This window comes from Priapulus caudatus, unplaced genomic scaffold (assembly GCF_000485595.1).
Source record: "Priapulus caudatus unplaced genomic scaffold, Priapulus_caudatus-5.0.1 Scaffold1215, whole genome shotgun sequence".
Lineage (NCBI taxonomy): Eukaryota > Metazoa > Priapulida > Priapulimorpha > Priapulimorphida > Priapulidae > Priapulus > Priapulus caudatus.
In genome coordinates this window covers 29,726-54,912 of record NW_014578276.1, presented here as the reverse complement: position 1 = coordinate 54,912, position 25,187 = coordinate 29,726, and the positions used below count along the sequence as shown (strand labels likewise).

Below are 25,187 nucleotides of genomic sequence, written 5' to 3'. Positions count from 1 at the left end.
TGACACGGACATTTAAAAAGGAATGTAGTACGAAATTAATATGCATGCTTCGATTGTTCGCAGAGAAATTTGTATAAGGATACGGATTTAGATCGTCGTCTTTTCGGGAACTTATGAAGCTGGTCAATATAATGTACCGCATTTAAATCATTATTGGGCCAATTGATTTAAAGGGATTGGAAGTCTCGGCAAGGCAGTTGTACATGCTTGTCAACAGTTTAGCATTGATCATATTAATGAGGGATAGTTGCATTGTTGCAGTTGTTTACTGTCCGTTTCTAGGAAAGTAGTTTGCCGGTCATCGCCAGATTGTCAGATCAGCTATCGTTCAAGGAACAGGTATAGGAGCGTTGGAGTCGCATAATCCCCTTCGAATGGAATCCAACGCACTTCTGGGAGTTCATCGTCTTACATTTCCTTGTGTGGAGTGTGACAGCACCTCGGGTTGCAGTGAGACAGAGCCAGGTTTAGTTATACGTTATCACGGGACAGGGACACACGGTTATAATGGCGACACACAGTTAGGTGTGCGTGCGAGTGGTAAGGATAGTGGGGATCTATAGCATTACAGAATGTGCAGTGGAAAATTTGACTAAGCACGTTTTTCTCGTTGGGGTTGAGTTGAGGAAGATATCAGGGTAGTTTTTTTTTATTGGTTAGATTCAGGTTAAAGGGTAGAGCAGCGAGGACGCTGAATGCGATGAATGCGGATCATCGTTTTGTGAAGGTGGAGTAAATGTAACGTCTCTTTACCTATGTTGTACAGATGTCCACATTGAATTAGTACAACCGTAGATAGTTTTGTTTGTAGATGGAGAAGGGTTTGGACGTTTGGCTATACGAGTGAGAAATTATGTTAGGTTGGGTACGGCGCGGATATGTTGCGGATGTGAGGTTGACACGTATACAGATGTCGACCATATGTACATTTCCGCGTACGAATCTGAACAAGAGAGAGAGTGGTGTGTGATTGGGAGGATTCTGGGTACTGGCAGCGAGCTGGGCACACGCGCGTATGCGCGGTGATGCGGCGTTTCTTGTCTGTTTTGCGTGATTGTCTGATGAGGTGGCGTACACAGTGTACGATATTTCAAAAGTTATACAGTTTTACCACACAAGTTCTTCTTCATCATTACGCACATCAACGCTCATCACTGTTTTACAGTGACGTCAGACGTGACGCGTTCCTTCCTCTCACAACAATGAGAATAAAGTTTGTTTTTCTGAGAATTGCCCCATTTTTATTTTCTTATCACATAGTAAACCTTCAATCGGCTCGCAAGCAACACGGATCGTGGTTGGGAACGTAAAGACAGTGAAACTTATCCTCCGTGCGAGAGCTTGTGTTTTCAGGTTAATTTATCAAAATGAATTTATTAGGCGAAGTTACCGTCTTATGGGTCATTGATATAGGTAGCTGCGAGGCGGCGAAAGAAAACAATATACGCTGGGAACAAACCTCGCGTTAACGCGCGGGGATGCCTTACATACGTCGTGCGGCGTTTGTTTCTAATTTGTGATTCTTCGCACGGGCGGGACTACGGTCACATCTTTTCTTGTTTAGTTGCAGTTAAGAACTAGCGTTTTGTACGCGCAACCAGCGGGGCCTCGTCGCAGCATTAATTTTTATCCGTGGTAAAATCATTTACCTGCAGTACAAATTTTTTTTCAGAGTACGATGGCGCAACCATAAGGGGGAAGCGTCACATCGTGGTCCAATCGGGAGGGCGCCGTCGTCATTTCGTAGTTTTCACTCGCGAGTGCGGGCGTGAAAACGACCTCAACCGTCATTTCTATCGTTCGGCGCGTGGGCGGCGTGGCGGGTGCCGCTACATCGTTGTTAGATAAGGAGGACTGTAATGTTTTTCTAGGACTTTTCAGGACATTTTTATCGGAAATTCAACGGACATTTTATCAGACCATTTTTATCGGAATTCATCAGCGAACAAAACATAACCTAGTTAATTTAGATACCTGCATTCTTAATCCACTGCATGTACGCTCTAAAACTTTACGCTGGATCACTTAATAAACTTCTAAACACTGCTCAGCTTTCTATCAACTCTACCTTGATTTACTGACTGATTTTACTGGACTTTTATGTACGATTTGTTGATGATCATTCAACTGTCTATCGTGTCTATAGCTTTTTTTAAGGCTCATATCACCATTTTTTATTTGAGTTTGCACGCATTATTGATGGTCAGAAATTTTCTTTTTATTAGCGGCAAGTCGCATTGCTTTGCTAAAAATTGCAAGGGACATTTTCGTGGAAATTCAAGGATCATTGTTTCAAGCAGCAAAATCAACATTTACTAAATTCAAGTACTTTTTCAAGGACATCCCTCAACTCAGGACTTTTTCATAGGACCTGTGGATAAACCATGAATGCATCAACTTTTCAATCTTTTTCGCGGGTGCGCTCGCGATTTGCTGCCGTTCGCCTCCATTCTTGTCTCAGCCGGCGTCGATGGCTAGGATGTAGAAGTAGCGAGCGAGGGGTGGAGGCGGTCTCGCTGCACATCTTGTCTACGGGCGGTCGATGGCCTAGGTATGGTGGGAAGCAGCGAGGCGAGGTTGGCGGCGGTCGCTTTTCACATTTGTCTACGGCGTCGATGGCGTAGGACGTGTAAGCAGCAGTCGGGGTGGGAGGGCGAGTCACCTCACATCTTGTCTACGGGGCGTCGATGGCTAGGATGCTAGAAGCAGCGAGCGATGGGTGGGGGGTCGCCTCACATCTTGTTACGGCGTCGATGGGGCTAGGACTTCGTGAAGCAGCGAGCGTTGAGGGTGGAGGCGGCGCGCCTGCACATCTTGTCTACGGGCGGGTCCGAACTGGCTAGGAGCGTGTAAGCCGCAAGCGAGGGTGGAGGCGGTCCACGGCTCACATCTTTGTTCTACGGCGTTGCGATGGCTAGGATGTAGAGCCAGGCGAGCGAGGGTGGAGGTGGTCGCCTCACATCTTGGTCTGACGGCGTCGATGGCTTAGGATGTGGAGCAGCCGAGCGAGGGGTGGCTGGCAGGTCGCCTCGCACAGCAGGCAACGCAGTCCCACGTTGACGGCGCTCTGCTGGACCGTCCGCGTGCCTCTTCCGACGGCCTCGATGCAGCTAGGCAGCGCTCGTCAGAACTCCGGAGAGAGGCGGACAGGCGATGTCGTACATGTATGCGGCAGGAGTTGCGGATATGCAGCATCAGGATGCGTCGGGCGGCGCGCGGTCCTCACGACTTCGCCGAACAGCAGTAGCGTCTTCGCGAGGCCGCCATTCCTGTGCCGCTCGTGAGCGAGTGACACGGGGGTGCCGCGGCGTTTCCGCTGGCGCGACGTCCCACGTCCCGGCCGAGCGCGCGATCGATTTGATCCTCGCGTAGCGCATCGAGGAGGAACGCCGTGTTTGCCAAGTGGTCCGTCCGCATCTTTGTTCGAACGAGAAACCACGTAGTCGTTCGTGGAGGCGGCAGTGCGAGAGGTCGGGTCTTCAATGCACCGCGTACGCAGATGGGTCCGCGTGCCCTCTGCAGCTCCGCTGCTTGGCCGTCAACTCACTTCTCGCGCCGTCCTTCTCGCGGAGCTTCGGCGTCCGCCTTCGCCTCACGCGCCTACGGTCGTCGGGAGATTCGTTGAGGCGGGACTGTTGGAGTCCGGAGCGGCGTCCTTCGAAGCTTCTTCGGTCGTCGCGGCGAGGACGACGCCGAATCCGACGTGGCTGCACGCGCTCGCGCTCCGGGTCGTACGCAGCCGGCCATGCCGCCCCGGCTGAGGCACCGTTCTCCAGTGCAGCTCCCCTGTAGCTGTCGAACGACGTAGCACGATCGCAGTCGGGCGGCGTGTTCGCTCCGACGATGCGCGGTGCGCGGATCGCCGCGAGGTGCCGAACGTGTACGTAACGTGGTTAGCTCCGTCCGACTTTCACGACGGTGAGCGGATCGGGCGTCCGGCGGAACCATGATTTGCGTCCCTCGTTCTCCTGGAGCAGTCCTGGCGCTCTTCCAGCTCGAGCCGCACGGACGACAACGCATGCGCGACTGGTAGACACGACTCGCGCGCTCGACGAGTCCGCGAGATCTCCAGAGGCCTCGTAGATCCGCTCGGAAGTCGGCAACTTTCGAGTACCGTCGCAGACTGAGACCTCCAGCGCGCGTCGCGTCGCGCGTCGCCGCGCTGAAGCCAGCACGACTCCGCCGTACGCTTGCGCCGCTTGAGCTCTTCGTCCTTATCGAACCGCAGCCTTCGCTCGCGTAGAAGCGCTGGCAAATCGGTGCAATGGAAGTCGGTGTCGGGGGAGAGGTCTTGTAGTTGTAGTCGGGGAAACATCGCGAGAATGAGCGATGAGCATCCGAAGCGGTGTCCGCCAGTCGCCGACGTGGTTGACTTTCTCGGACCTCGGTGTCCGACGAACGCGGAGCAGCACGGGCTAACTCCTTGCCCGATGATCGTCGACCGCAAGATTGGCGAGCGTGCATCTCGCTGGCGACGTTCGGCGACGACATCGTCGATGCAGACAGGTCGCGGAGGCGGGCGCGCGGTCTGGAGCGGGGGTCCGGCGGGGCGAGCGCGTCCGGCGAGGCGACGGGCGACGAACGAAGCGACGCAGACGCACGTTCACTGAACGCCTCGGTCGCGGCGCACTCGCGGCCTTCCTCTGTCAGTTCGTTCGCGCGGAGGTTGGCGACGATCGCGCGCGCGCGCGTCCCGTGGCGAAACTTCTCGCGCACTGCTCCCGCGCCGCTGAGGGCGATCGTCCATGCGCGTTTTGTTGGCACTGGTAGTCGGCCGTAGTTGTCCTGCGTCGCTTGCTGCACGGCGGCGGCGGCGGCGGACGCAGCGCGGGGAACGCAGCGGCGATCGCCTCGTCGAAGGTTCGGCGACAGTCGAGGACGGTGGCGCGTTTGTAGACGCCGCGCATCTTCCGCTCCTCGCTTGCCAGCGCCCTCTGGAGCTGAGCGCGCTGGTACTTGAGTTTGTTCTGTTCAGAGCGCAGAGTGGAGAGTTCGGGCGATGCGTCCTCGTCCGCGGCGGCGGCGGCGGAGTCGCTTCCCTGCAGAGAGGTGATGCCGTCGTGCAGTGCTCGGATGTCTGCGGAGAGCGACGCAAACGATCGTAAATAATAACATTAATTCATTGTATTTATTTATATTTGCACCTTTTTACATAAAATGATCAAAAGCGCAGCACGTCGATATCGCGAACGACTGAACAATAAAAATAAAATGATCGTTATAATTAGATCATTAGACCTGGTAAAACTAATAACGATCATAAATGATAAGTGAACGTGGTGGGGCGATGGTCCGGCGTGGCGTGGTTGAATTTCAATTTGTTGACAGCCTTGACTATAACGTGGCTCTAACCATGTTAGCACTAGCAGTCTAGCACCATCGCTCACTGCTCACCTTGCTACTAGTCTGTACTACTGGATTTGTAGCTGTACTTACTACTGTTGTGTTAAAGCAGACTGAGACTGCAGCAAAAGCGAAGGGAACGTGACAGCGGTCAGGTAGAGTATTAGTAATAATAATACTAATAGTTTACTAATAATAGTATTATTACTATTTAGTATTATTAGTACTAGCTCTAAGTACTATAGCCGCTACATTAACTGGGGCCGCTGCCTTATAGACCGACGCATGAGGCATCGCGAGTGGACCACTTTATCCGCGCGATTATACCGACTATAACGTCTGTGGTAGGAATTAATGCCTCTTTATCCGAAGTGGAATATGTCTTAAGTTATAGGGCCGCTACTAAATATTGAACGGTGATTTGATTGTTTGTCTCTAACCTATCGTTGGCAAATGGTAATACTTGCGTATTCTTGTGAACAAACATTCGATATGCGAGCTTCAAACGCTGCCATTGCTGGCGGGCTGCCGGCAGCGCAGTCAGCGGCGGACTATGTATTTCCGCGTGTGGAGGGGTGGGCGGGTGGGGTGGTTGTGGGACAGTGAAAACATTGTTGTTGTCAAAGATAACCAATTAAGGCGCTCACAGTAGATTGTAATATTAGTTTTTTTGTCTGAAAGATGAACAAATTACTATTATCTATTTGTTACTTGACAACAACAAATGTTTTTGTGCGCACAACCAACGACAACCCCGCGCCACCCATCCAACATGCGGAAATACATAGTTGCCTGCTGACTGGCTGGAGTAAGTTGGTCCATCGCATGCCCCATGGGTCGGTCTATAGCCCAGCGGCAGTTAATGTAAGCGGCTATAGTACTAGAGCTATATTAGTACTAGCTCTGACCCAGTTCAGGCCTTGCTTATAGCTTACATTAATAAATTGTGCCCTAAAATATTTTATAATCTAACGATACTAGCGACAGTCTCCGATTATTAAATGCACAATTTATTGCCATATTGATCAATACGGCCCCTATATATAGTTCCCACGTATTCGGCAGCTGTTCAATTGTTTCGTCCGGTCGCCATCTTGTTTGGTAAAAAGGATTGGCTGGTATTTGGCGTTCCTACAGTATTATCAGAGCATATAAATAAACTATTATTATAGTGATTTATATGCTCTGGTATTATCTAATGTTTATCGGTTATAACTTGAATATATTGAAGGATGAGTGTCAGACAACCCAAGAAACGTTATAGGGATGGTTTGGATAAACAAACCGGCGACAGATATGACCAGAAGATAAGTTTGATCGGAGGAATTGACCCATATCACGACCTCCGTCATGCAAAGATGATTGATGATCCAAGTTAATTGTCTACCGGTGATATCGTATATGGATATTATTAACTATCTTGTAACCGCGAAAAGTCCGGATGAAAGAGTTGAAGGCCTATAAGTCTCTTGAAGCCTACAACCATATGTTATATGTATAGCTCCTTGAGCTGGAGAACACATATCGCCACCTATTGGTTGATTTAAATTTAATTACTGTTACGCCAGGTACGGTATAGACTAGAGTAGATATCTATGTACGGCATCCCTATAGCGGTATGATACCCCATGAAAGCTGCATCAGCATTTCTTTTTGATGTCACGCTACTGCGACGAGGACTTGCTCTCTATTACAATTTCAACAAAATATTTTATTTCGGGGAAACTGGTCGTGCACGAACAAATCTCTCGTGATATTATGTAAAAAAAACATTGGCACGGCTAGGCACCCTATGTGACTACTAGAGTAAAAAATATCAATCCAGCAAAATTCTGTTGTGTTTATTTGCTAAAGTCTGTACATAAAACCGCATATGCCAAGCAGGAGACATTGCCATCTATTGGATGATTTAGAATTTACCAGCGTGACGTGTACGAGGGCACGCTATCATTACTGAAGAGAGACACTGAGATATACTTTTCAGCTCGAGATACTGTGAAGTAAATGTGCTCTCCAATTGAAACTTATAATTTCAATAAAATATTATTTAATTTCTGGGATACTGGACTTGCGGAAACAAACGCCCTTCCCAGTGTTACAAGAAAATGTGTTGCAATTAGACACTTTATGGCTGTTAAAGTCACTGATGGGTATGTGCTCTCTCAATTAAAAGTATAGTTAGTTCAATTAAAATACTATTCCATTCATTTTCTAAAGGCTGGACAACTGCTCTTACTGCATCTATCGCCGAGGACACATACCGCCATCTATTGGCTGATTTTATACTTGTTAGTGTCACGTCAATCAGGGCGCCGTATTTAAGAGAGGCATCGGTGCTTATTTTTCATATGACACTACTGCGTCGAGCATTCGTTCTCCATTTTAAACGTATAATTTCGTCACCACACTATATATTATTTAGTAGATACTGTGCATGCACGAACGCAAACTCCTGCGATGCAACAAAGAAATTTGGTACAATAGTGAGAGATCCGGACAGAGATCTTTCGTGATAAACTGAGAGTGGGCTTCAAATTGAAAGTATAATTACATTAACAAAAACTTTTCTACTTATTTTTTATAACAGCGCGATGTCTGCATATATGCACATACCGCCATCTACTGGGGTTATTTAAATCGTGTTCGTGTTACCTACGTCAGCTAGGACGTCCTATCAGTCAGGTTTCTCATTATTCTACTGCAATAAGTATCTGCCTTCCATTTTAAACGAATAAATTGAACAAAGCAAATATATTTTATTTCGAAGATGCTGGGCATGCTCAAGCAAACAGGTTATGCTGTGATGATACAAGGGAATTTTGGTACGACTATTGGCCCGTTATGATTATTACAGTGACTGGGTGTGTGATCTCTAAATTAAAAGAACTGTTGCAATAATAATTAATATGTATAAATACAAGTGAAAGGTAAGGTTAAGTGTAAGTAGAAGGTCAGAGGTTAAATGTTTAGAGGTTAAATAATCAATAAAATAAAATAAATCAGAGGCTAAAATTGCTGCTCTGCCACGGGTTCCTTGCTAAATTATGGTAGGGCGCGGGCATGTCGGCGACCTGTCGCTCAAAGTATATGTCCATATAGGTATCGTTCTCTGATATAGGATTGAAATTTTATGTCAAAAGCAATAACAGCAAGCAACAAAATAATAAACTTGAGAAAAATAAGATTTTATTGGTACATTTCGTAAATGAAGAGTTTGCGCGCAGTCATGAACGTACAATATAAACTCAATTCAATGTCAACTCACCCGCTGTTTATTTTCAATATAGTCCAGAATCAGATTAGATGTCTCATATCTAGTAGAGCATGAGTAATACAATTATGCCTACCCCTTCGTTATTTTCAGTGTAATCTGCACTGTGATTTCATGCGCATTCATGCAATTTCATTTCACCAGGAGCTAATAATGCTATTATAATAATATAATAATATAATTATTACAATATAATAGCTAATAATAAGAGCTGTTATTATTAGCTCTTGATTTGATGCATATTGAGCACACATTAGCACAATGTGATAAACGCATAGCAGCAGCCAGCAACGAGGTTGGTGTACGTTATAAACAAGTTGTAACCCTTGACTACTTGAGACGTATCAGCTTTGTGATATGATGCTACGCTTATGATTGGATAATTCAAGTGACGTATCAGCTTTGTGATATGATGCTACGCTTATGATTGGATATCAAGTGACGTCACCACATCAAGCAAGGGGGTTGTCATATTCTGCTGTCTTCGTCTGTGTTATAAAATGTGCTTTTGCGGGAGAGCACGGATACAAAACTAAATCTACAATTTCTAATATTTAATTAATTATATATAATCCCCTAAATCAGTCTTCACGAATGACATTTCTAAACACTGGACCTTCGGTCCACCAAGCCAGCAAAATTTACTGGACTGGACTAAATTTTACTGGACCAATATTATTTTGACATTTTTGACAATAAAGAACAAAACAGTAATATCATTTTGTATTTTACCTATAATAATACCTTCTACACACTGATATGATAACAGTAGTAATACCTATCAAATATACATCACACACACCTTCTACACACTACAATAATAACAGTAGTGATAACTCCGGAATCCGCATCACGTGATGGTCGAGGGTGTGGTTTATAAACTCCGACGTATTACAGGCTGGTAGGGGAAGGCCAGGACGGTTTGTTCACCGAAGTGTGTACGTCATATGGTGTGAGTTACTCGTTTCAGGGAAATGAGGATGAGTACGGCAGATGACGGATTTGACCACCGCAATTCCTGCGGGAGGCTAGTAGGTGAGGAGGATCAAGGTGAGTTACACCAAGCACTGTGGTCTTGTGTCTCACCACGCACGTGTGAGTCGACGGTGAAGGCTGGTGACTGCTAGGGGTAACAATCCTGCGTTTGTGCGTACGTGAGCGGTGAGATGACTAATGGTGTATCTTCTCCATGGTTTGTTTCAGTGGTTACCGGGGGACGACATGTCCGGGGCGGACATGTCGCCAGGCTCATCTGGAGAGCAGATGGAGACGACGACGCAGCCGGAGGGAGAGGCTGCGCCACAGGAGACGACGACGCAGCCGGAGGGAGAGGCTTTAGACGTGCGAGCCGTGAGGGGCGTGCTCTGCGGCCAGGTGGTGTGACAGCGCGTAAGAGCACACGGCCTGGGTAGCCCTTAGTCACACCCCGTAGGACCTCAGCGGCAGCTGGAGCGGACGAGCACCGCCGCGGATAGACTCGCCGTGGTGGTCAGACGTACGTGCAGGTCAGGCACCGGCATAATCGACACGCACCAGTGCCAGGCCTTCGTTCCCAGGAGGAGTCAGGCCGCGACGACCCGACGAAACGGCGCGTTACATCGGAACCCGCCCCCTCCAGGTTTGCGTCCTGGTGGCGGGGACCTCTGACGTGGCCGCGGGCGCCGTCGCTCGCCGGGCGACAGGGGCGGGGTTCGTGCGATCCTCTCGCCGCGCCGCTGCCGCACCTTCCTGCCGCCCCTTCCCACTGGGGCAAGCCGCACTTCCTTTGCGGGGACCAGGGTGGAGCGGGCTTCCGAAGGCCGTCACCAACCGGGCGGTGCAGGTGGCACGTGCGCGCACGAGGGGTAGTCACGCGCGCCGGACAGGTCGGTCTTGATGAGCCTCGGCCGCGCGTTTCGCCGACCGACTTGAAACCCCTGCACTGAGCGCTGCTGCCTTGCCGACGCCCGGAGGGGACCACGCACAGTCTTCTGCGAAATGGCAGCTCTCCACCCGTCGCCCGAGCTCCATGGCCTCCTCCCCCGAGGCAGACTCCCTTTCTAGCCTCGCTCCTCGGTTCCGGCACGCGCTCTTCCGGCCGCGGCGTCCGTCGACCTTCCTGCGGCGCCGCCTTCTCCATCCGGGCTGCGTCGACGTCTGCGCGGCTCTGNCGCGTGCGCCCAGTCCCGCGGAAGTGCGCGGCTTAACCGCTTTCGGCGGTCGGGGAACAACGCATCTTTTGCGCAACGCCATCTTGTATCCGGTCTCTCTGGTTGTTTGTGCACAGCGGCGTGCATGCGGTGTACTTCACTACTTGTGTGTTGCAGAGGAGCATTTGAACGGAATTTACAGGAAGTTATCGGCAATAATAGGCGAAAGAGAGTAGAGAAACATTAAGACTTTGGTAGTAAATACATTTCGTGTTTATTTACCTTTTTTTTTATAGAGACTTCAGACATTCCAATTAAGTGCCTGTGGTCAATCCCAGCATGCAATTGCGAGTTCGTACTCGTACTCGTAGTTACAGTTATACTTACAGCCACAGGCACAGGCACTTGGAACGTTTCAATAGTAAAATGGTGGTAAATAAACACGACATGTATTTGCTACCAAATTATTAATGTTTCTCTACTCTCTTTTGCCTATTATTGCCGATAATCTCCTGGAAATGCCGATAAAATGCTCCTCTGCAACGAACGAGTATACCGCAGGCACGGCGACCGCCGTTCACAAACAGCATTTCAACAAGAATAAAGAGCTGAAATAATAACCAACAAGAATAAAAAAAACTTTATTCTTGTTGATTGTGCACAGCGGCGTGTGCGCGGAATACTTGTATTGCAGAGGAGCATTTGAACGGCATTTCTATGACTATGAGATTATCGGCAATAATAATTAAGCGAATGAGAGTAGAGAATTCTTTGGTAGTAAATACAATTCGTGTTTATTTACCTGGTAAATAAATGTAAAACGTGCTGTGTGGAACCTGAAAAACTGGGCAGATAGAATGAATGGGGCATTTTTTTACATTGTTCCTAAACTAAGCAGCAAAAAGCTATCTATATACACAGGTAGGCTGAGCTGACCCGTCCAGTAAAGTAATATAGCCACAGTTACATTATGTGTATCAATAAATAAGTTCATTTGGTTGGTAGATAATAGATCTATCTTGGTTAATTTTTACTCAACCGTGTTGATTCAAAACGTACTGCTGACGTTTCGCCTCCTATCAGGAGCCTTTCTCAAAGCTGACTGAAGTTATCAGTTTTGACCACCAGATGGTGTAGTGGTCAACAGCTTGGTCCACACGTGTCTGAGTCTGTATCCCCCCTCGTCACGGTTGATGTCCGGGGTCTTGCGGATCCAGATGGCTTCCTTAATCCAGCACCTGATTTTGATTTGCTTGCGATCGATAATCTCCTAATTATCCCAATTGATGGTGTGATTGGCGGTCGCTACATGGTCCGTGATCGCGGATTTGGTTATTTCAGTGGCCGACTGTTTTCGTTGGGCCCTTGTGAAAGATTTGGGAGCTACGGAGTCTACGTCCTTTTACGTTCTTTAAGGGCAGGTTTCAAATTTGCGGCCGGATTCTCCAATATAACTTTTTCCACACATTGCACACGGTATCTTGTAGACACAGGCTGTAATGTTGTGTATCGCAATTGTGTGTCGGGGTCCGCAAGACCCCGAACATCAACCATGACGAGGGGGGATACAGACTCAGACACGTGTGGACCAAGCTGTTGACCACTACACCATCTGATGGTCAAAACTGACAACTTCAGTCAGCTTTGAGAAAGCCTCCTGATAGGAGGCGAAACGTCAGCAGCAGGGAGAAAATTTCTTTTTCGGGGGCTACTTTTCAAGCTCGCGTGCATGAAAATAGCACTCTAAAATTTGGTTTGCATTGAACTCTATGTAAATTTCCGGGGGCTCTTTTTGGCATTTCCGGGGTTCTTTTTGGAATTTCTAACCCCTATATCGCCCCGAGCCCCCGTGTATTTTTTTCACTGGTCAGCAGTACGTTTTGATCAACATGGTTGAGTAAAAATTAACCAAGATAGATCTATGTGTATCGAGGCCTCTTATTGGGTAAAAGGGCTATAATTTAACCAAGGCTAAACTATTTTTATCACAGTAAAAATAATTATTTCTGAGTGCGATATGGCCAACCATATACGCCAGCTGGTTTGTTTATATACCTCTGACCCTTAGAATTTGACGCATGCTCACACAAAACTCGCTCGTAAACCGTAACCCTCGTAAACTCTGAAATCGTCGTTCATGATTATAGTGATTGTCAATGTCATGTCTTGCCCTTCCTTAAGTACTGCATAGATTTGTATTTTGTTAGTATATCACCATGTAGTTTGTATAGATTAGGTGTAGCTTGTTTTGTAAAAACAATGCGTCAGTGAATGAATGAATGACAAGATATTTACTCTGCCCTTTAGGTTATGTCAGCATACAAACGGCTCCATCGAACGCGGCAACACGTTTTCCAAGGTGACACGGTAGCATTAACTGGTGAGTGATTGGTTTGGGCATAGATCATGTCAACTAGAAATATTTTTTCATGGTAGCATGGGCGTGGCAAGTCCAATTAACATATATACAGGGGTTAATAATGACAGATTTGTCATTATTAACCCCTGATGTATATTACAAATTTTACACAGGTAAAAGTCTTAATCAAGTTTTGTTAGGTGCACTTGACAAAACCATGAGTGCTTCACGATTGTTTCAGTCAAAATGTGTTATAGTATGTGTTATACCTAAGGCTTATTATAAAAGTTGTGTAAATGTTGAGTAGAAGTAAAACAAATTATGTTTTGTTATAGCGGCAAGCGATGAGATAAATAAAAACTTCAGGAAACACAAACATGAAAATGACCCAGCCAAGTTGAAAGAAGTTAGTCAGGATATGTAACTATCTAGAAAGTTCTGTCTGGAATGTTTTTTTCATAATTAACTTAACTAAGTGTTGCAGTCGAAAATTGCATGTTCAAAGTGACCATATAGCTGATACTGATTGTTCCCTATATTATGCTATGCCATATCTTAAAATACTATAAGTATGAAACCATATATGATATATCTTATGCCTGCTTTCAGTTGTTAGCATATGCGGATGAGGTGAACAACACACTGGCCACAGAAATCGTGCAAGCAAAGGTGGAAGATAATACAATAGGTGAATAAAAATGTGCAGTCGTGTGTCATGTAAATTAGGCTATTTAGGCATATATCACAAAAATTGGTTTAATTTGAGCAACTATCCACTGGAGAAAATAAGTATATCATGGAAGAGCTTGTCTAATAATTTAAGCTTAAATCTGTTATATTTTTCATTCAGTAGAATGATTCATGTATGTTTAAAGGAATACTTTACTCTATAATTTGAGAGTATATTATGATAGATTTATAAATAATAGCACATACCTATAAATATCTATTTTACGCATTCACGTTTGTCATAAAACAACATTGAATTTCGAAATCTTCATTTTTGGGCGGTGACATGACACCCGCGACCGTGCTGCCACCCTGAAAAAGTTGCGCATTTGCCAAAATATTTTGCACATTACAGATGTAGGGCTAATCACAAAATGCAATTATTATATATATATATATTATAACTGAAACTATATGTTGTTTTAAAGATATTGCAATCCTTCTGCTCTTAAATTAATAAATAAGAAACACCCTCGGTCTGTAGCCTGCAGCCGAAACGTTGCTTTGTGCAACTTTTCAGTGGGTGCGCTGCCAGTGGCGCCACCGTTGTTGTAAGCAACGGTATAGCTGTCGGTTGTAAAACATTTTTTTTAAATATTTCTAATAAATATTGAACCATAAATCTATATGAAGCCTAATTTTAACCGAAATCAGCCGGAGAAGGTGAGCAGCGTACCAAAACCAGATCACTGCGGCCTTTATTTGACCTTTACCTTGACCCTGCTCATATTTCCCTTCCGCTCTCTAACTCTGCCCCTAATTGACCTAGCGCTACCAAACTTTTTATACTTACACATCTTGGGGAGAACACGGGGGATACATGTAGTTGGCGACAACTGCCCTTTCTAGTTATTATATGATGCATTATTCTAGTTACTGCATACTGATGACGAAATCTATATAAATTTAAAATCAAATAACGTTAATTTTTATCGACGTACGTTTTTTTTACATTTGTCACAGCGATCAAGTTGAGACCTGAGGTGGATTTCCATGATAAGACTCTCATTGCTGTGAACAGCAGAAGAAGAAAAAGGAGGGAAAGGCTGGAAGGCAATGCAGCAGATACGACACCAGTATTAGACGACAAGTGCAGCTAGTACATATATACCTCTCGCTATAATGACTCCATGAGCCAGTCTGTTTTACTAGTTGGCCAAACATGTAAATAAGTGGAGTTTTGTCAGTTAATGCTGCCATGTGTTTCGTGATTTCACATAGGCTGGCTTAGACCATACACACCAGGCTACCAAGAGTGAGCTAGGTGTGCTCAGCATATTGTAATAAGCCTTGTAATAATAAATAATAAGTAAGTAATAATAAGTAATAAATTGTAATAATAATAAAAAGTCTTGTATTAGCATACATTTTATAAAGTAATGTTTCTACAGCATCTACAAGGTTGAGGAAAGGTTCAGAGTTACAGCTTTGCAAAGCATCATGGGTAATGTCAAAGGTCAAGTCATGTAAGAAAAGGTGTAGTAGGCCTACTGCCATCTGACAGTGTAAGTTTTGTTACTTCAATATATAGTCTATAACAGTACTTTGTTATGACAGAGACTGGATCACAGTTTATCACACAACTTCACACACCCGCGAGCCGAGAGAGCGAGCGACCCCTATCGGGATGCATACACAACTCTGGTCACATAGCCACGTATACACAAAGCACGCCGGCTAATCTACATCCTTCTCTTTGTAGAACAATAGTACTCTTGTACGAATTATATAGAATACAACAAAATAAGTCTCTACTATAGGATAGCTATGTCGGAAATATAAAGAAATAAATCGCTCTCACACGACTGGCCCATTCTCTAGTGAAATCTAACACAAGTTGCTTCTGTGTCTTAACACCACAGATTAACAGAAAATCTCTCACAAATGTTAACACAACTTTCTGGATCATGCAAATGACCATTACACAAATGTCAATTATCTTTAGCACGATTATTCGTTTCTCACGATTGTTTACATTATTACACTCGCAACGCGATCTTTACTGCTTGTATCGTACTGGAAGATTGATCATCCTCCCACATCTCGTTGTTCTGGGAATGCCTCCGGGATCTGGCACAGGTTTGGGACTGCCTTCTACAATTGTCTCCGGGTTGACACACCTAGCTTCCGTCGAGTTGGTTGTACCTGTTGGTACACTCACGGTTGTTGAAGTGGAAAGCATGTCAGCATTTGGTGTTGCTGAAACAGCTGGCACCTTAAGAAGATGGTGTCGGTTTCTTCTGTATTCTTTCCCTTCTGTAGATTTGATCTTGGCTCGTCCGCCAATTTGACAACGTTACCTAGTTTGTCATAACCTTTCGCTGTTTGCACACGAACAGTGTCCCCTGTCTGCAAAGGTATGAGTGGTTTAGATGACTTGTCAATATTCTTCTTCTGTTGCTGTCTTTTCTCTGGCAGTTGGTGTTGGATCCGCTCAGGGTCCAATATCTCTGGTTTTAACAGAGCTTCAGCCGTAGGAATTGTTGTGGTTGTTCGATGCGACAAATTCCGTTGCGCTGGCGATCCCAATGTGTTGTCTCTTGGCGTATTGCGCCAATTCAGAATGTTCAGGTAAGGATCCGTGCCATCTCTGAACGATTTCTCAAGTAGCTGCTTAGCAGATTGAACAGCTTTCTCCGCCAGTTCGTTGCTACTGTGGAAATGTGGACTGCTCATTGTATGATGGAGTCCCCATGATACTGCAAAGTCCTTAAATTCTCTCGACGTGAACTGTGATCCACTATCGGAGATCAGCATGTCTGGAATACCAAACCTGGAGAAATGCGATTTGAGTTTCTGCACTACTGTTTTAGTCGATGTGTCCTTAACTGTGTTCGGTTCAAACCATCCAGAGTATGAGTCTACTGTGACAAGGTATATCATGCCATGCCACTCAAATAGATCCGTTCCGACTATTGCCCATGGTCTGCTTGGCACTGGATATGGTAGTAGTGGTTCTCTCGACTGGTGCGATTTTGTGCTATGGCATATGTTGCACTGGCCTATTATGTCATCTATGTCTCGACACATGCTTGGCCAGTACATGTCTCTTGCACGACGCTTGGTGGCTTCTGCCCCCAAATGACCACTATGTACTAAGTTAGCGTATTCACGCTGCAGTGCTTTTGGTACCACTATTTTCTGACCTTTCAGTATCACACCCTCGTCTTCAATCAGTTCATCACAAAATGGATAGAATGGTTTGGGCTCAGGTTCACTTTTTGACCAACCCATGACGATGGCTCTGTGAACTTTTTGGAGTGTGATGTTGTTGGAAGTAGCTTTCTTTAGCTCCTCCAGCTTCTTACTACTGATCGGCAACACTGACCAGGGTTAGACACTAGCCATTTTCAGTTCATTAGTCACAGGCTACGTTAAAAGAAAAAAATTACTAGTCCTGTTCAGTTTTACTAGTCTGCCGAAGACTCTTACTGGCGCAGTAGCGACAAAGAATTGTATTTGCAGGAGGTTGGTGGGGTAGGGAGGGATGGAGCCCACTTGTAGGGGGTACAGGGCGCGCTCTCTCCCAGGGTACAAGGAGTTGTCCCAGAAGGTTTTGTAAAAAGACATTCAATTGTATAAATGACATGTAACTTTGATATCGGATCATAAGGATTTTAAAATTTTAATTCGGAAAAAAATTTCGCGCTCTTTTGATGAGGCGAATCTGTCGGATCCGTCACTTATCAGCCGCAAGGCGAATTTGGCCTATTATTGCTAAAACTGTTCCCGGCGCCTTTGTATCGGCTATCGCCGTAATTGAACCTCTGGCAGGCCTTAGGGGTCAGTGAGGAAGTGCTTGCGACATCTAACACCTTGGCCTTGTCAAGCTGAAGCAAGCTTGACGTTAATCGCGTGTAGGACCTGCCGTTTTTCCAATAGCATGTGACATTTCTAATAGGGTTCGCCATTTCTAATGCTGGATAGATGGCGCGCGTGCACTGTCCGGTATGGGTGTTGCTATCCCGGGGTTGCCAGGGACAGTCCACGTTATTTACGTTTGACGTATACTTCACAAGATTCCAAATCTTCCAAGTTATTCCACAGTCTACTTCGCGTACTAGAAATGGCCCTTATATCCCTTAACCTAACCCTAACCCTAACCTTTGATTCCTAACCTAACCCGTACAACTTGATTCCTAACCCTAATCCTAACACTCAGTGCTGCCACATTGCGTTACTGTTCGCCTCCACGCCCGGCGAGATAGGGCATTTCCCGTCGGTATTCATCTGCAACAATGCGATCTAGTTACGATAGGAACAACTGTAAATGAATTGAAATCAGAGTTTGCAAAGTAGAGTGCAAAGACATCTGGGAGAGAAGCTTGATCTGCCGTCCGTATTGCTTTGCGTGCGCGTTGTGCACGTACACCGTGGCGTGCGTGGGTTGCGTTGCGTGGGTGTGCACGTACACTGCGTGCGTGGGCACGCTACACTGTGCCGCCCATCAGGGCCGCGTGACGGCTCTGAGTGCCGTTAACGTTGCGTTTGCGTGCCGTGCGTGCGTGGGCACGTTCACGTGCGCGCGTGCAACGTACACTGGCAGTTTGCGTCGCGTTGCGTGTGCAACGTTACACGTCGCCGTGCGCGCAGGCAAGTACACGTGTGTGGCCCGTGCGTGTGCGACGTACACGTGCGTCGTGCATAGGCTCGTACACGTGCGTGCGTGCATTAGCACGTACACTGATGTATGGTTGTGTGTGTGTGCGTGTTGCACGTACACGTGTGCGTGCGTATGCGTACATGGCGTGGTCGTCTGTGCACGTACACGGTGCCTGCATGTGCATTGTTAACACTACGTGGGCACGTACACGTGGTGTGCCGCGCAATGCGTGTCACGTTATCACGGTGCGTGCGTGGGGCACGTACACTGGTTGTGCGTGCGTGCCGTGTGGCACGGTACACGTGGGTGCGTGCGTGCGTGGTGCACGTAGACGTGGTTGCGTGCGTGCTTTCGTGCACGTACAGTTGCGTGGCCGCGCAATAGGCAAGTACACGTCTGATGTTGCCGTGCCGTGGCAACGTAACGTTGCGTCCGTGTGCTGGCACGAACACGTGGCGTGCGTTGCATAGCGCACGCTACACGATGTGTGTGTGTGTGTGTGCATGTGCGTGCGAAGTTGTCGTGCACTACACGTGGTGGCGTATGCACGTCGATGTGGCTGTGCGTTGCCCAGTGCACGTTACACGTGCTGCATGTGCATGGATACACGTCCACGTGTGTGCGCGCATTGCGTGGTGACACGTACCACGCTGGCGCGCGCCGTGGGTGGCGTGTGCACACAAACGTGCGCGTGCGTGCGTGGGTGGGTCGCTGCACGTACACGTGCGTGGGTGCGTGTGTGCACGTCCGTGCGTGTGCGCGCGTGATGCACCGTAACGTGTTGCGTGCCGTGCTGCCATGTACCGACCACGTGCGTGTGCACTTTCTGATCACCTCTTTTGATCGGCGCACACACCATTTCAATCTCAGTTCTAGGGTCATTGGGCCCCCACTGTTTCGCGGAACAGCTATGGTCCTTGCATTTCTTTTTGGCTAGGATTCCTTTTCTGTTGCCCCTCGGAAGATCATTGCGCGTTTAAAGTTTCCAAACGGATGTTTGTAGTGCCGGTGAAAACACCTACCAGACATACAGCCTGACCCAGCAGGTATATAGTGCTACCTTGGCTGCGGTCATACTCTAGACCGACGGGTATGACGATTTCCACGGCTGGCTGGGAACGCACGCATCCTTTTCGTCTTATCATAGACACCCTGGCCATCTAATTTCTCTTCCTGCGATTTACATTTGGGAGGTGGAGGGTAGCCCGGTCCAAATACTTTCCATTTAACAACCTTGATGTTAGTCAAATTATAATTGAAAGGATGTAATACTTACTATTAAGCTCTCACTACTTATTGTTGTATAGGATTCTTCAAGTAACACGCATTGGGATGTTGGTTGCGATGTAGATACACTCCCTATAGAGCCTATAACATTAGTTGCGTTTCATTGTCTACAATCAACCGTTTTGTTCTATGTCAACAGCTACTGTCAGCGATCATATTATGGTAGACTGGGTGCGGTTCCGAGACCCCATTTGTTTACATGTATTGCACCTTGCGTAGGTTCTAGCATGCGGTGCAAGCCCCCCCCCCCTGAGCGGCTAGCGTTCTACTCTACTTGGACTAGCGCGTTAAAAGGAAAAACGTTAATTTTGGACGAGTAGTGATAGCTTTGGATCTGTGAACAGCGCGCCTGGGTAAAATCGATTGGGAAATTGGACGGTGAGCGACGGGGAAAATATTAACTAGTCCGCCGGGACTAACCTGCTATGGGAATTCTACTTAGTCCTTGATTTTTTTTTACTGTCTCGGAACTAACGTGACTAGCGTTAGTGTTTCGACCCTGCTGACAGTCATTTCATGTTCCTGGTGTGATTCTCTAGACGATCTGCAGGCCCGGGATATAGCGCGCGAGCGCAACACAGACGCCGCCTTGCCGCGCTTGTCATCTGCCCTCTATGTAGAACTAAACTACTCGAAGCCTCTGGGTCTACTACAGAAGCCGCAATAATTGTCAATATTGGAGTGTGGCGATTGCAGAAGCCTTTCGACTCTGCACTTAGGGGGCGAAATAAATTCGGAAGTGTCGTAATTGTTGTATTTATGGTGGGCGTTAGGTCTTTTCTGTGAAAAGCGAATTTTTCAATTTATTGAATTTTTACGCCCTTGAACTTATTATCGTTACATATGGGTTCTCATAGGATGGGCGCGGACGAGGCTCTCTGGATTTTCCACGAATTTTCCCACACAAAGGGGACCGGCGATTCGGGCTTCGACTGCTGCGCGGTGGAGAGTTTCAGACAGCTTCACTACTATATAACGTGCGCTGTGGAAAGGCTTGTACGAGTTAACGGACTGGCGGTAACGATCGTCTAAGACTGAATCGTCACGTCCAGTGTAATTATCGTAGCCAATTTAGGACCCGCACGGGCCTCAGTGACTTGATGGTTGGTTTTAGTGACTTGAGAACTTGCACTGCACTGCGCACTGCACGCCGCACACTGGAACACAAAATATATATATGGCACATGGTTTTAGGAAGACGCGGAGCGGCACATTTTCCAGCCTCCCTCTTCCCCGCGCTCACGTGTGAGCTGGGCTCTGGGGAGGTAGTTTTTGCAGCCGCCGTTGGACTTTCGTAGTAAAATGATCTTGTTTTATTTGGAGTTACATTTTATTTGAAACGCTTGCAAGTACAGTTGCAGTGCTGTGTGGCTGGCTGCGGCACATTGATGATGTATAGTACGATACCTTATTAACCCGTTTGCGCAGAGCGAGCGAGAGCTGACGAGACGAGAGAGAGACAGACTGTGGGAAGTGCGAGAAGACAGAAGATCTTGAGTACACGCCAAGATTAAAGGCTACGAAAAATACGGCAGGTGACGTACGACGGCGAGGATGTCAAACGCGTGTCTAATCCATAATTCGGAAACGCCCCCCTCCAAAGCCGATGTACCGATGAGCTGATGTTACGTGTCCGAAAACTGCGCGACTGTTATGGCTGCCCGCTATACGCATTCGCGCGCCCGCCTTTCCTTCGGCGCGCGAATGTATAGCGTGGAGCTATATAGCTTTAACATCCCGCGTCGCCTGAGCGCCAGTCTCGCGCGGAATGTGGCCGGCTTAACGTTTTCGGCTGGTCGGGGGAACAATCGCCACTTTTCGGCAAGGCCATCTTGTATCCGGTCTCTCTGGATCTGTCGTCACTGTCCCTTGATTTGGCAAGTATGCCCTCGAGAATGTATCTTACTAAGGTAGAGATCACTACCTTTCTTGTCACCAGGTTAAAATGTTATGTTGCAGCCTCAACAGCCAAGCATTGCAATCTTGCTGGAGCGTGCAGATAGTGTTTTCTTTCACTATTGATACTAATGGCTGCATGGTCTGCTTGTCTCAATTCGTCACCTTGCCCAAAACACGAATGCACGAAATCTTGTTGCACTCCAAGTATCCACCGCGAGTAGCTCTATTCGCGTATCTTGTTTTCAGCTTGTTTTAGGTCACGCGTGCGTTACGTGACTGGTTTTTTCATCTTGTAGGCATGCTTGATCCAAAGACCACTCTGTGATGGTCACATTGCTGGTGTTACGCTCTCTTGACGTCAAATACGCAAATTTGTCACTTGTGCAATACTTCTGCTTTATCTCGTTGAATGCCTGCTGCTGGGATACATCCATTTTCATTCATTGTCTTTTCTCAGCAGTTCAATTAGCGGCGCCGGCCTTTTCACTGAGGTTTAGGCACAAAACTTGGCGAGATATTTCACCATTTCAAAAACGAAGCAGAGTCAGTCGCATCTTGTGTGTCGGCATTCTCACTGTTGCTCGGGACCTTTTCTCGGTTCTGGTTTCAGTCCATTTATGGACAGTACATGTCCAATGTTATTGTTACTTACTCTTGCAGTTATACTGACATCTGCGCACACTCAACTTTAAGTTGATTTCTCGGAGGACGCTCTAATACTTTCTTGAGGTTGTCATCGTGCTCCAATTCCGTGGCTCCATACACCAGAATGTCATTCACTATCACCAAAAATGGGTATCCAGCTAGCAAATTTTTCAATGCACACTGGTAGACTTCTGATGCTGAACTGATTCCCATCGGCATGCGACAGTATCTGTAACGACCATACGGTGTTCCAAAGCATGTCAGATAGGACGACTTCTCCTCCAATGGAATATGGTAGAACGCTTGTTTGGCATCCACCACTGTGAAGTATTTTGCATTGGGCATGTTTGACACTGCCTCCTCAATAGTACGCAAAGGATATCGAGGTCTCTTGATTGCTTTATTAAGATCACCGGGATCTAAGCAAATGCACAGTTCATCAGAGTTCTTTTTTGTAGTCACCACTAAAGCAGATACCCAATCTGTAGGTCCCGTAACTGGTGCTATAATACCCTTAGCAACCATGTTGTCAAGCTCCTCTTTCAGCTTATCTTTTACAGCAATTGGCACTTTTCTTACCGCCCGGATTATCGGTGTGACTTCTGGATTAACCGTTATTTTGTACCGTGTTGGCAGTTTCCCTAGAGTGTTATCAAACAGGTACTCATCCAATATGCCTGCTGGTAATGTATGTTCATCACTTGTAACTAATGTCTGTTGCTCTGACACGACTTCATATACGTCTGCACTCAATGTGATTAATCCCAGACGAAGGCTGTCCTTGAGTCCAAGCAGTGTCCTTGCATTGTGGTCTACCACATGAAACTCAAGCGAATGACTCTGTTTGTCGTATAAACACGACAGGTTTACAACTCCCATCGATGTGACATTGTGACCTCCAAATTCTATCAGCTTCACTTTCTTAGCTGTATTTAGCAGCTGTTGTACATGTAACTGTTGTAGTGTATTGTAGCTCATGATGTTACACTTAGCTCCTGTGTCGACTTTCAAAGTTGTCTTGGTTCCGTTAAGTTCCAACTCGGTGTGAATGTCGTCTTTGGAGTTCAAAGTTGCTCAAAGTTACTGACTATCGTAAACATCGACAACCCCTCTTCCACAGAATCTACTGTTACAATACCTAACTCATGTACTGACTTGCTGTGAGTGTGACTGTTCTTCCTGTGGTGTTCTGCACATCTGAGCAAAATGGTTCCACTTTTTGCACTTAACAAACTGTGTCTTGTAGGCTGGACATGCCTCACGAGCTTTGTCATGCTTACGACCACAACAACCACATGGCTTGTATCCTTTGTGTGTTTGTGGTTGCTTGGGCCATGCGTTAGCTTGTGGTCTTCTTTTCCACTGCTGTACGCTGTTCTCTGACAACATCAACATTAAGTTTATTTTGCATAAACTTAGCATCTTGTTCAGATAGTTCATGTATCTGACACGTATGTATGGCCTTATCCAGTGTGAGTTCACTTTCTCTCAACAGTATTTTCCAAACACAGTCACATGTGATTCCTATTACAATTCTGTCTCTAATCAACTATTCACACAGTTGCACATACTCACAGGTGCTTGTTTTATTGCGCAAATCTGCTGCAAAAGTTTGTATAGTTTCACCTTGTTGTTGTACTCGGGAGTTAAATTTAAACCTCCAATATCACATTACTCTTCGGATTACAAATTTGTCTGAATTTACGTTTCAGGCACTTGGGATTTTCCTTTGATTCCGCCGGTATTACCGCTTCTGGATTCACCGGGTCTGTACGTTCCTGTTCATAGACAAACGAACGTTCTCTTTCGATTGCCTCCAGTTCCGCAAGGTTCAATGGCATATATGCTTTCACTTTATCGTATTTTCCACTAAACGCACATGCGACATAAATGTCATACTCGCGTTCAAATACTCGCCAACTTTCCGCGGCATTTGTTCCAAAACTCTGACAGGGGTTCTGGCTTTCGTAGTCCTCCTTCCGCAATGTTGGATTTTTTCCGATTACACGTGAGCTCACTATGATCAATCGTCAATTTATGACGTTAGCATCTCACGCTTTATGATCAAATGTCACTCTCCGTGTTCGTCCTTCCTTCCGATCCGACAGCTGACACCATGTACGTTTTGTTACTTCAATATATAGTCTATAACAGTACTTTGTTATGACAGAGACTGGATCACGGTTTATTAACTTCACATACCTGGGAGCCGAGAGAGCGAGCGACCCCTATCGGGATGCATACACAACTCTGGTCACATATCCACGTATACACAAAGCATGCCGGCCAATCTACAGACAGGCAGTTGTAATAGAGTTATAGTCATGAGTATAAATAGTAATCGTTGTTTCTCAGCAATAATATAATAATCTCTAGCGTTGTTCTACATTTAAAACGAAATAACCATCAAGGTAGCGCCATATAAGGGGCATACACCAGTAAGCCTCTACAAATTGTGCACTATTTTGTCCCTAGAAAAGGCCTTTCTGCATTTTTTGTGGTGAAATTTGGCACTAGATGTAGTATACTGCATTACTCAATAGATAACTACCGTATATAATCGCGTAATAACCGCGGGCGCCTATAAGCCGCACCTCAATTTGAATCGGGTAACCAAGTATTGCGCCAAGTATATTTCCCCTCACGGTATGGCGCACTTATAAACTGCAGAGCAAATACATGGTTGAAATCTGAGGCAAAATTTGCGGTTATTACGCGAGTATATACGGTAAGCATAACAAGAAAGTCAAGTTCGTTCTATAAATGGCTGACACGAAAGCTAGCCTTTTATTCGGCACACGCATAATCAATACATACTACATCTCCCCCCTGTTATGTCTTGGCCTCTATCCAAGTGTTTCTGTGTATCTATTCAAGTGTTTCTNGAGACTAGAACGCTACTCATGTACGAATCTAGATGTG

The 25,187-nt window shown here is 46.3% G+C and overlaps 3 protein-coding genes across 3 annotated transcripts in view; 1 reads left to right on the top strand and 2 right to left on the bottom strand.

The window, feature by feature from the left end:
- LOC106815840 (arginine--tRNA ligase, cytoplasmic-like) overlaps positions 1-4,315 on the bottom strand; it is a 7,468-nt gene extending 3,153 nt beyond the window's left edge. The window contains 2 exon segments of the mRNA XM_014820358.1: positions 3,605-3,792; positions 3,946-4,315. Coding sequence (XP_014675844.1) covers positions 3,605-3,792; positions 3,946-4,315 — 558 coding nt within the window.
- Positions 4,316-13,006: 8,691 nt separating this feature from the next.
- LOC106815842 (complex III assembly factor LYRM7-like) lies at positions 13,007-15,147 on the top strand. Its single transcript, XM_014820360.1, has 4 exons — positions 13,007-13,123; positions 13,438-13,508; positions 13,712-13,790; positions 14,795-15,147. The coding sequence occupies exons 1-4, from the start codon at positions 13,054-13,056 to the stop codon at positions 14,929-14,931; spliced, it is 357 nt and encodes a 118-aa protein (XP_014675846.1). The 5' UTR covers positions 13,007-13,053; the 3' UTR covers positions 14,932-15,147.
- Positions 15,148-15,988: 841 nt separating this feature from the next.
- Positions 15,989-17,065, bottom strand: LOC106815839 (uncharacterized protein K02A2.6-like). Its single transcript, XM_014820357.1, has one exon. It carries the CDS (start codon positions 17,063-17,065, stop codon positions 15,989-15,991), a length of 1,077 nt encoding a protein of 358 aa, XP_014675843.1.
- Positions 17,066-25,187: the final 8,122 nt, after the last annotated feature.